The 11,673-nt window shown below is 51.0% G+C and overlaps 1 protein-coding gene across 1 annotated transcript in view; it reads left to right on the top strand.

Annotated features, from left to right (window-relative positions):
• Positions 1–2,077: 2,077 nt before the first annotated feature.
• The window catches only part of LOC148145059 (uncharacterized), a 114,082-nt gene continuing 104,486 nt past the window's right edge, over positions 2,078–11,673 (top strand). The window contains exons 1-2 of the mRNA XM_087975464.1: positions 2,078–2,095; positions 9,554–9,999. Of these exons, the coding sequence (XP_087831590.1) occupies positions 2,078–2,095; positions 9,554–9,999 (464 nt within the window). The remainder of the gene's footprint in view (positions 2,096–9,553; positions 10,000–11,673) is intronic.

The following is an 11,673-nucleotide window of genomic DNA, read 5'->3' as shown; positions in this document are numbered from 1 at the left end:
CACATAGTTTCCAGTGGACACAGCCCACACCTCCCAGTGCTGCCAGGAAACTGTGCAATGCCGATGACATGATGTAGTACCTGCACTCTTGAAAAATTTACAATTTCTAACAATACTGGCTACTCATTCACTGCTGCAACCGATACACAACATTGGAAACATAGAACAGGAGGCTGTAAGATATGAGCACAGCAGGTCAGGCAGCATCAGAGAAGCAGGAAAATCAAAGTTGCCCGAAAAATGTCGATTTTCCTGCTCCTTGGATGCTGCCTGACCTGCTGTGCTTTGCCAGCACCACTCTAATCTTGACTCTGATCTCCAGCATCAGCAGTTCTCACTTTCACCTGTAAGAAATAGAACATAGAACAATACAGCGCAGTACAGGCCCTTTGGCCTTCGATGTTGCACCGATCCAAGCCCACCTAACCTATACTAACCCACTATCCTCCATATACCTATCCAATGCCCGCTTAAATGCCCATAAAGAGGGAGAGTCCACCACTGCTACTGGCAGGGCATTCCATGAACTTACAACTCGCTGAGTGAAGAACCTACCCCTAACTTCAGTCCTATATCTACCCCCCCTTAATTTAAAGCTATGCCCCCTTGTAATACCCGACTCCATACGTGGGAAAAGGTTCACACTGTCAACCCTATCTAACCCCCTAATCATCTTGTACACCTCAATCAAGTCATAAATGAGCAGTTTAAAAACAAAAAAACAGTTGCAGTTCAAAGCTCTCAACGAGAGTCTGAGATCGGCGTGAAGCTCAGGTAATCTTTATGGCGTCCCAACTTTGTTACAGCTTCAGAATCTCTCAGTAGAAAGGTGTAGAAAAAGTAGAAATTTTTAAAAAACACCTCAAGGCCAAAAAGCACACACCCCCTCCAACCCCTCACTTGCTTCATTATTGGTCACTACCCAGTTGACCCTTTGTAATTGGATCCTTGGTACAGCCTTAACCCGGAGAAAGTATTGCCTCACTCAGCAATTTCAACCCGGATCCTGTATCCAAGTAAGTTGGATGGGCAGTGTAGAGTCAACCAGACTGCTGTGGGTCTGGAGTCACGTGTAGGCCAGACCGGGTAAAGGATGCAGCTGGGACAACTGAGTCAATCCTCTCCCACAATGACAGTTTCCTTCCCTAAAAAGGAACTGAGTGAATGAGATGGGGGATTTCTTCCACCCCAACCCCACCAACATTGGTTTCACTGTTAGATTCTGAACTCCAGATTTCTGACCAAATTCCAATTCCACCATCTGTCGCAGTGGGAATTGAACCCGGGATCCCTGGAACTGGGTCGATAGTTCAGTCGATAATGGCACTCAGCCATCATTCCTTCAATCACCCTGCGATGGCACGTGAACTCGCTGGTGGCTCCGCAGGTAGGAGGAGCGGGTGAAGACTGTCCCGCACTCGGGGCAGCTGAAGGGCCTCTCCTCCGTGTGGATCCCATTGGTGGGTCACCAGGGCAGAGGTGTGGGTAAAGACCTTCCCACATTCGGGGCGGCTGAATTGCCTCTCCCATCTGTGGATCCGCCAGTGCCTTAGCAGGTTGGAGGCCTGGGTAAAGGCCTTCCTGCACGCGGGGCAGGGGAATGGCCTCTCCCCCTTGTGGACCCGCTGGTGAGTCAGCAAGTTGGGGGAAATCACTGAAGGCCTTCCCGCACTTGGGACAGCTGGAGAGACTCTCCCCCGTTTGGACCGGCCGGTAGATCAGCAGGGTATATACCTGCATAAAGGCCTTCCCAAGAGGTGTGGGAAGGTGAAGGGCCTCTCCCCCTTCTTTGGTGCCTCAGCAGCGTGGATGAATTAGTGAAGGCCTTCCCGCAGCTAAAGGGCCTCTCCCCTGTGTGGATCCGCTGGTGGGTCAGCAAGTTGGAGGACTTGCTGAAGGCCTTCCCGCAGACAGGGCAGGGGAATGGCCTCTCCCTGGTGCGACTGCGCCGATGAATCTCCGGGAAAGGCGGGGCACGAAAGCCATTCCCGCAGTCGCCACACTTCCACGGTTTCTCCACGGGGTGGGATTCCTCAGGTTTCTCCATGGCCAAAGCTTCAGCCACACACAAATGCGTATGGAGCCCCTCCCCACCGTGAGTTCCTCTTCCCAGGTTCTGCACTCAGGGCCTGCAACAGTAGAGTATCTCATCCAGTCGGAGCTGGAAATGTGTTGCTGGAAAAGCGCAGCAGGTCAGGCAGCATCCAGGGAACAGGAGAATCGACATTTCGGGCATAAGCCCTTCTTCAGGAATGAGGAAAGTTTGTCCAGCAGGCTAAGATAAAAGGTAGGGAGGAGGGACTTGGGGGAGGGGTGTCGGAAATGTGATAGGTGGAAAGAGGTCAAGGTGAGGGTGATAGGTCAGACTGGGGTGGGGGCGGAGAGGTCGGGAAGAAGATTGCAGGTTAGGAAGGCGGTGCTGAATTCGATGTATTTGACTGAGACAGGGTGGGGGGAGGGGAAATGAGGAAACTGGTGAAATCCGAGTTCATCCTTTCTGGTTGGAGGGTTCCTAGGCGGAAGATGAGGCGTTCGTCCTCTAACCGTTGTTTTGTTGTGGTCTGACGATGGAGGAGTCCAAAGACCTGCATATCCTTGGTGGAGTGGGAGGGGGAGTTGAAATGTTGAGCTACAGGGTGGTTGGGTTGGTTGGTCCGGGTGTCCCAGAGGTGTTCTCTGAAACGCTCCGCAAGTAGCCAGCCTGTCTCCCCAATATAGAGGAGGCCACATCGGGTGCAGAGGATGCAATAGATGATGTGTGTGGAGGTGCAGGTGAATCTGTGGCGGATATGGAAGTTTCCTTTGGGGCCTTGGAGGGAGGTGAGGGGGGAGGTGTGGGCGCAAGTCTTGCACCTCCTGCGGTTGCAGGGGAAGGTGCCGGGAGTGGAGGTTGGGTTGGTGGGGGGTGTGGATCTGACAAGGGAGTCACGGAGGGAGTCGTCTTTACGGAATGCTGATAGGGGAGGGGAGGGAAATATATCCTTGGAGGTGGGGTCCGTTTGGAGGTAGCGGAAATGACGGCGGATGATGCGCTGTACATGGAGATTGGTGGGGTGGTAGGTGAGGACCAGTGGGGTTCTGTCCTGGTGGCGGTTGGAGGGGCGGGGCTCAAGGGCGGAGGAGCGGGAAGTGGAAGAAATGCGGTGGAGGGCATCGTCGACCACGTTGGGGGGGGGGGGAAATTGCGGTCCTTGAAGAAGGAGGCCATCTGGGTTGTACGGTTTTGGAACTGGTCCTCCTGGGAGCAGATGCGGCGGAGTCGAAGGAATTGGGAGAATGGGATGGCGTTTTTACAGGGGGCAGGATGGGAGGAGGTGTAGTCCAGGTAGCTGTGGGAGTCGGTCGGTTTGTAGTAGTTTGTAGTAATTGTAGTAGTGGTTTGTAGTCAGTTTGTAGTATCTCATCCAGTCCCACTGCTGCTGAAAACGTGCTCAAACAGGAACCAAACTGCTTTGCTCCTTCTCACAGAATCATAGTCAAAAATCATTATGTTCCTGATGGATTGACGTCAAAGTGAGGACAGCAGATGCTGGAGAGTCAGAGTCGAAAAGTGCACTGCTGGCAAAGCACAGGAGGTCAGACAGCATCCGAGGAGCAGGAGAATCGACGTTTCAGGCATGAGCCCTTCCTCAGGAATGATGTGTGGATGTAAAAAGTGGCCTCAGTGTCCTTCCACACCAGTCACTGCCAGTTGTCAGACGGATGCAGCAAGCAATCAGCAAGGCAAGAGGTATATTAGCAAGAGGAATTGAGTTCAGAAGTCGGGATGTCTTCCTGCAGTTAGGGGGTCATTGAATATATTCAAGGCTGAGTTCATCTGATTTTAGAACAACCATGAAGTGGATGTTTATGGGGGAAGGCAAGTAAAATGATTTTAAGACCAGTACAGAACAGTAACAGAGTTAGACAGCACAGAACAGACCCTTTAGCCCAACTAGTCCATGCTGACTATATTCACAAACTAAACTGCCTGTGTTTGCCCCATATCCCCCTGAACCTTTCCTATTCATGTACTTATGCAAATGTCTTTTAAACATTGTTACTCAACCTGCATCCACCATTTCCTCTGGACATTCATTCCACACAAACCACTGTTTAAAAAAAAGGTGCTCCTCATGTGTTTTTTAAATCTTTCTCCTCTCACCTTAATTTGCTCCCTAATCTTGAAACGACACATGCCGTTCACCTTATCTGTGCCCCTCATGGTTTTGTAAACCTCTATAAAGAGAACAAAGAACCTTACAGCACAGGAACAGGCCCTTCAGCCCTCCAAGGCTATGCTGATCGAGATACTCTATCTAAACCTGCCACCTATTTTCTAAGGATCTGTATCCCTCTGCTCCTTGCCCATTCATGTCTCTGTCTAGATACATCTTAAATGACGCTATCGATCCCAACCCTACTGCCTCCGCTGGCGATGCATTCGAGACACCCACCACCCTCAGTGTAAAGAACTTGCCATGTATATCTCCCTCAAACCTTACTCCTCTGACTTTGAACTCGTGACCCTGAGTAATTAAGTCTTCCCCTCTGGTAAAATAATTCTTCCTATCCACCCCTGTCGACACCCCTCATGGTTTTTCAGCCTCAATCAGGACACCCACCCTCCAATGAAAATAGTCTTAATCTACTCAACCTCTCCTCATAGCTTGCGCTCTCCATAACAGGCAACATCCTGGTGAACCTCCTCTGCACTCTCTCCAAAAGTATCCACATCCTTTTGGAAATCTGGCGACCGGAATTGTACGCAGTATTCCAAATGCGCCAAACCAAAATCTTATATAACTTTAACATGACCTGCCAGCTCTTTTACTCAATCCGTCCGATGATGGAACGCGTGTTGTATGCTGCCTTGACCACTCTACTGACAGGCATTGTCACCTTCAGAGAACAATAGACCTGAACACCCAGATCTCTCTGTACATCAATTTCCCCTAGGACCTTTCCATTTACTGTATAGCTCGCTCTTGAATTGCATCTTTCAAAATGCATCACCTCGCATTTGTCTGGATTGAACTCCATCTGCCATTTCTCTTCCCAACTCTCCGATCTATATTCTGCTGTATTGTCTGACAGTCCCCTTCACTATCTGATATTCCATCAATCTGAATGCCCATCTGCAAACTTGCTAATGAGGCACCCGATACCTTCACCTTTCAACCTCCTGTGCTCCAGTGAAAAAAGTCCCAGCCTACCCACCAATAGGTGTGAATTCTGTCTGGGTCCCAATGTCGAGTCAGCCTGACATTTTTGATAGAAAAGCTCTGCATTTAAATTACGTTCTTGAGAAAGTTACTGAAAACAGGTTCTGGGATTAACATACCAAAGAACAGAACTCCATTCTAAAAGATGGAAGATTTAATTTAAATTGTTTAATGTATCACATCTCCATGAACTGGACTCCGTTGGTTATAAATAGTCTAATCATGATCTTATTCTCCACAACCACCTGAAGCAGCAGCAGCACTTCAGAGCGCCAGAGATCCAGGTTCAATTCCCACCTCGGGCAACTGTCAGTTTGGAGTTTGCACATTCTCCCCGTGTCTGCGTGGGTTTCCTCCCACAGTCCAAAGATGTGCAGGTTAGGTGAAGTGGCCACGCTAATTTGCCTGTAGTGTTAGGTGAAGGGGTAAATGTTGGGGAATGGGTCTGGGTGGGTTGCTCTTCGAAGGGTTGGTTTGGGCTGAAGGGCTTGTTTCCACACTAAGTAATAAAATCTAAAATAAATCTAATCACTCCGAAAGCTAGGGCTTCCAAACAAACCATGTTATGACAGCAGTGGGAGGTGTGGATTATATTCACTAAAAACAGGTAAGCAGTCAGATAACACGTTCGAGTGGGAAGTGTGTATAACATGATCGCACAACTCCGATACTCAATGCTATGAGCAATGAAGGAAAGCAAACCAAACCCCGCCTTCACTACTCTGTCCACCTGAGACTCCAGCACTCCAAGGTCTCTTTATTCTGCAATACTCCCCTAACTGTGTCAGTCCTGCCTGGATTGCTTGACCAAAATGCAAACCTCTGATTTCTCTAAATTAAACTCCAACTGACACTCCTCGGCTCATCAACCGATCCCATAAATTCTAATTTATAGTGAACTCTTTCCTCTCTTATTCCCTGGAAGCTGAAAATCTCCATCCCACACTCACTCCCTCCATTTTCACTTTGCTTATAGCGGAAGAATATAACTGAGAAACTTATCAGCCACGATAGAATGGAATGAGCAGACCTGGTGGCCTAATTTCTGCTCCTATGTCTTGTGGTCTCTTGCTGTCCTGGATACCGAGAGAGAGAATTGGGACCAGCATTGAACCAATCATGACTGGATATGGATCTACCTGCATCTAGGTGGATGGGCTGGGACTGTTTCACTGGCGCATAGGAGGTGGAGATGTGACCTTATCAAGGTTTACAAAATCATGAGGGGAGAGATGAGGTGAACGACGGGTGTCCTTCCCCTAGCGTTGGGGTTTCAAGATTAGGGAGCAAATTTTGATGGTGACAGGAGAAAGAGATTTTAAAAAGAATTTAATACACGCCGTGACATCGAACAATTCTTCCGTTGCCTCCGCCTCCGAGCTTACTTTCACAATCAGGACTCCCGCCCACCTTCCGAGGACCCCTTCGCCCACCTCCAACACACTGCATCCACCTGGACACCCCGCGCTGGCCTATTACCTGCCCTCGACCTCTTCATTTTCAACTGCCGCCGGGACATTAACCGCCTCAACCTGTCGACCCCCCTCCCCCACTCCAACCTCTCACCCTCACAATGCGCAGCCCTCCAATCCCTCTGCTCCAATCCCGACCTCACCATCAAGCCAGCGGACAAAGGGGGCGCAGTGGTAGTCTGGCGCACTGACCTCTACATCGCTGAAGCCAAACGCCAACTCGAGGACACCTCTTCCTACCGCCCCCTTGACCATGACCCCACCCCACATCACCAAACCATCATCTCCCAGACCATACAGAACCTCATCACCTCAGGAGATCTCCCACCCACAGCTTCCAACCTCATAGTCCGGGAACCCGCACTGCCCGGTTCTACCTCCTTCCCAAGATCCACAAGCCTGACCACCCTGGCCGACCCATTGTCTCAGCATGCTCCTGCCCCACTGAACTCATCTCTACCTACCTCGACACTGTCCTATCCCCCCTAGTCCAGGAACTCCCCACATACGTTCGAGACACCACCCACGCCCTCCACCTCCTCCAAGACTTCCGTTTCCCCGGCCCCCAATGCCTCATCTTCACCATGGATATTCAATCCCTCTACACCTCCATCCGCCATGACCAGGGCCTCCAAGCCTTCCGTTTTTTCCTCTCCAGACGTTCCCAACAGTACCCCTCCACCGACACACTCATTCGTTTGGCCAAACTGGTCCTCACCCTTAACAATTTCTCCTTTGAATCCTCCCACTTCCTCCAGACCAAAGGGGTAGCCATGGGCACACGTATGGGCCCCAGCTATGCCTGTCTCTTTGTTGGCTACGTAGAGCAGTTGATCTTCCGTAATTACACCGGCACCACTCCCCACCTCTTCCTCCGCTACATTGATGACTGCATTGGCGCCACATCGTGCTCCCGCGAGGAGGTTGAGCAATTCATCAACTTCACCAACACATTCCACCCTGACCTTAAATTTACCTGGACCATCTCTGACACCTCCCTCCCCTTCCTGGACCTCTCCCTCTCCATCAGTGACGACTGACTTGACACTGACATTTTCTACAAACCCACCGACTCCCACAGCTACCTAGATTACACCTCTTCCCACCCTACCTCTTGCAAAAATGCCATCCCGTATTCCCAATTCCTCCGCCTCCGCCGTATCTGCTCCCAGGAGGAGCGGTTCCACCATAGAACACACCAGATGGCCTCCTTCTTTAGAGACCGCAATTTCCCTTCCCACATGGTTAAAGATGCCCTCGAACGCATCTCATCCACATCCCGCACCTCCGCCCTCAGACCCAACCCATCCAACCGCAACAAGGACAGAACACCCCTGGTGCTCACCTTCCACCCTACCAACCTTCGCATAAACCAAATCATCTGCCGACATTTCCGCCACCTCCAAACAGACCCCACCACCAGGGATATATTTCCCTCCCCACCCCTCTCCGCCTTCCGCAAAGACCGTTCCCTCCGTGACTACCTGGTCAGGTCCACGCCCCCCTACGACCCACCGTCCCATCCTGGCACTTTCCCCTGCCACCGCAGGAACTGTAAAACCTGTGCCCACACCTCCTCCCTCACCTCCATCCAAGGCCCTAAAGGAGCCTTCCACATCCATCAAAGTTTTACCTGCACATTCACCAATATCATCTATTGTATCCGTTGCTCCCGATGCGGTCTCCTCTACACTGGGGAGACTGGGCGCCTCCTAGCAGAGCGCTTTAGGGAACATCTCCGAGACACCCGCACCAATCAACCAAATCGCCCGTGGCCCAACATTTCAACTCCCCCTCCCACTCTGCCGAGGATATGGAGGTGCTGGGCCTCCTCCACCGCCGCTCCCTCACCACCAGACGCCTGGAGGAAGAACGCCTCATCTTCCGCCTCGGAACACTTCAACCCCAGGGCATCAATGTGGATTTCAACAGTTTCCTCATTTCCCCTTCCCCCACCTCATCCTAGCTTCTAACCTCCAGCAACCCTGACTTGTCCGGACTTGTCCGACCTGCGCAGCTCCTTTTCCACCTATCCACTCCACCCTCTCCTCCCTGACCTATCACCTTCATCTCCTTCCCCACTGACCTATTGTACTCTATGCTACTCTCTCCCCACCCCCACCCTCCTCCAGCTTATCTCTCCACGCTTCAGGCTCTCTGCCTTTATTCCTGATGAAGGGCTTTTGCCCGAAACGTCGATTTTGCCTGTCTTCGGATGCTGCCTGAATTGCTGTGCTCTTCCAGCACCACTGATCCAGAATCTGGTTTCCAGCATCTGCAGTCATTGTTTTTACCTCCTATTTCCCATGGCCAATCCACCCTAACCTGTACATCCCTGGTCACTATGGGTAACTTAGCACGGCCAATTCTCCCTAACCTACACCCGAATCTATAAATTACCTTCTCAAGAATGTAATTTAAATGCAGAGCTTTTCTAAGAAAAATGTCAGTCTGACTCAACATTGGGACACAGACAGAATTCACACCTACTGTCTCTACTCATAAATAGGGCAACGTCTCTTCGAAATGTAGGTTCATTTAGATATAACTGCATCACTTTACATATGAAGATATCCCTTTGAATGTGCCCACATCCCTTTTGAAATGTAATCTCGTCCATTTAAACCTCTTTATTTGCAGAAATACCCGTTAAAATGTCCACGTCCCTTTAAAATGCAGATTGGCCCCTTTCGATATGACGCCGTTCCGTTAGATGTGGGAATATCTGTTTAAATTGAGCCGTGAGCTTTCCCAATGTAGACAGGGCTCCTGGAAACGTGGCAGTGTCCCCCCTGCAGCTGCAGAGCGAGACAGGAGAGTTTGTTTTTGTGAATGAGCAGTTGTAGCGCGAGGTGGCTGTTGCTTGGTGACGGTGAGGCTCCCCCGGCCTGGCCCCGCCCCCGCCCATCCCCGGCCCGGCCCCGCCAATCCCCGCCCCAGCCCCGCCCATCCCCGCCCGTCCCCTGGTCCGGCCCCGCCCATCCCCCGTGCAGACGTCTCGCGGGGCCGAAGGCGGTTGGGAGGAGAAGTCGCTCGAGCGAGGAAGCGGCGGGAGGGCGGCCGTTAGGAAAATGGCGCCGCGCGGCCCGGGGCAGACACCCGTCACTGGCCGCCGCCGCCTTCCTGGCGCAGCTGCTGTGTCACGGCCACACCGGCCGGCTGTACAGCAGCCAGGAGCCGGTGAGCATTCTGGAGGCGGATGGGGTTAAGGGCCTGCTTGGGAACTCGTCGGCCGCCGGGGTGGTGGAGTTCTACTGGTCGTGGGGCGGCCCCTGTGTCAACTATGGGGCCACCTGGAAGGTACTGGGCCCGGGACGTGAAAGGTGAGGCAGGTTGTGGGGGGGACGGAGGGGAAGGAATGTGGGGCCTGTCCTGTCATAGTGACATTTTACACTCACTTTCCATCGGCTTTTACTGGCGCTTGTGCTGTTTACCCCTCACTGTGTGTTTAATCCTTGTGCTGTTTGCCCCTCACTGTGTGTTTTAATCCTTGTGCTGTTTCCCCCTCACTGTGTGTTTAATCCTTGTGCTGTTTGCCCCTCACTGTGTGTTTTAATCCTTGTGCTGTTTGCCCCCTCACTGTGTGTTTAATCCTTGTGCTGTTTGCCCCTCACTGTGTGTTTAATCCTTGTGCTGTTTACCCTTTGCTGATACTTGTGCAATTGCTGAGGGTAGTGTGTAAATACTAGTGAAGGAGATTATGCACCAGCATGTTCATGTTCCTCAGTCATTGAAGGGACAGGACCTGTTGAGAATGGTTAGTAAAGCATGTGGTACACTAAGCCTTGTTAACATGGATATAGTTTGTTATTTGGAAAATTCGACTTTTTATTATTTAGAGTCATAGAGATGTACAGCACGGAAACAGACCCTTTTGGTCCAACCTGTCCATGCCAACCAGATATCCTAAATTAATCTAGACCCCTTTGCCAGCACTTGACTCATATCCCTCTAAACCCTTCCTATTCAGATACCCAGCCAGATACCTTTCAAATGCTGTAATTATACTGGCTGCCACTACTTCCTCTGGCAGCTCATTCCATACATGCACCACCCTCTGCATGGAAACGTTGCCCCTCAGTTACCTTTGCGGTCTCACCCTAAGCCTATGCCCTCTAGTTGTGAATCCCACCCCAACACTGAGTGAAAAGACTTAAACATTGAGCAGCCAGACAAATGCAAAAGCAATCAAATATTGAGCCAATGGAAAAAAAATTATGGCTGTACCCTTTTTGTTCTCCCATAGGAATTTGGACACTTAAAATCTGTCAATGACACCAGCATTGCTACAGTGCATATTGTGTACACTCCTCAGTGTCAACAAGCAGGGCACACGTTTGCTGGTGTCACCAAAACATTGGGCATGTTCCTCGCTGCCGGCAGAAAAGGGGCGAGACCTACGTTTGGATAAATAAGGAGCACTGGAGGACCGGAGGGAGAATTGTCCTCCTGCCATTCGGAGCTCCTCTATTGGTGAATGTGGAAGTTGGACCATGAGGTTCTGAAGCTCCTGCTCCTCCTCTCTCTGAATGAAGATTGAGGTTTACCTCAGACTGCAACTTCTTTCCTCTGTCTAACATCTGAGAGTACGGCACTCTCTTTTCTCACCCCCATTTCCATTTACGTTTCATTCTGAGGTTCAGTTGTTGACTTGGAGCAACTGAAAGAAATGGGAGTGAATCCAGGTGAGGGGACAGAGTCTGGAAAAGTTAGTCCAAGCCTTTGTTCTCAATTAGCAAAATAGACAGGCAGGAGACTGAAAGAACGCAGCAAGCTAGGCAGTATCAGGAGGTGGAGAAGTCGAGGGATCTGGTGTCCCTTGTTCAGGTCTGGGGGTGGGTAGAGGGAGAGCTGTGGAACAAGGGTGTGCTGGGGTCAGGGTATTGAAGTGGGGATAGCTGGAGACAGGTAGAGGGTACAATAGACAATAGGTGCAGGAGTAGGCTATTCTGCCCTTCGAGCCAGCACCACCATTCATTGTGATAATGGCTGATCAT

The sequence above is a fragment of the Chiloscyllium plagiosum genome, unplaced genomic scaffold, assembly GCF_037043375.1.
Source record: "Chiloscyllium plagiosum isolate Xiang-an unplaced genomic scaffold, Cpla_swu_hap1 HiC_scaffold_27, whole genome shotgun sequence".
Taxonomy (NCBI): domain Eukaryota; kingdom Metazoa; phylum Chordata; class Chondrichthyes; order Orectolobiformes; family Hemiscylliidae; genus Chiloscyllium; species Chiloscyllium plagiosum.
This window is presented reverse-complemented; position numbering and strand designations above follow the sequence as displayed.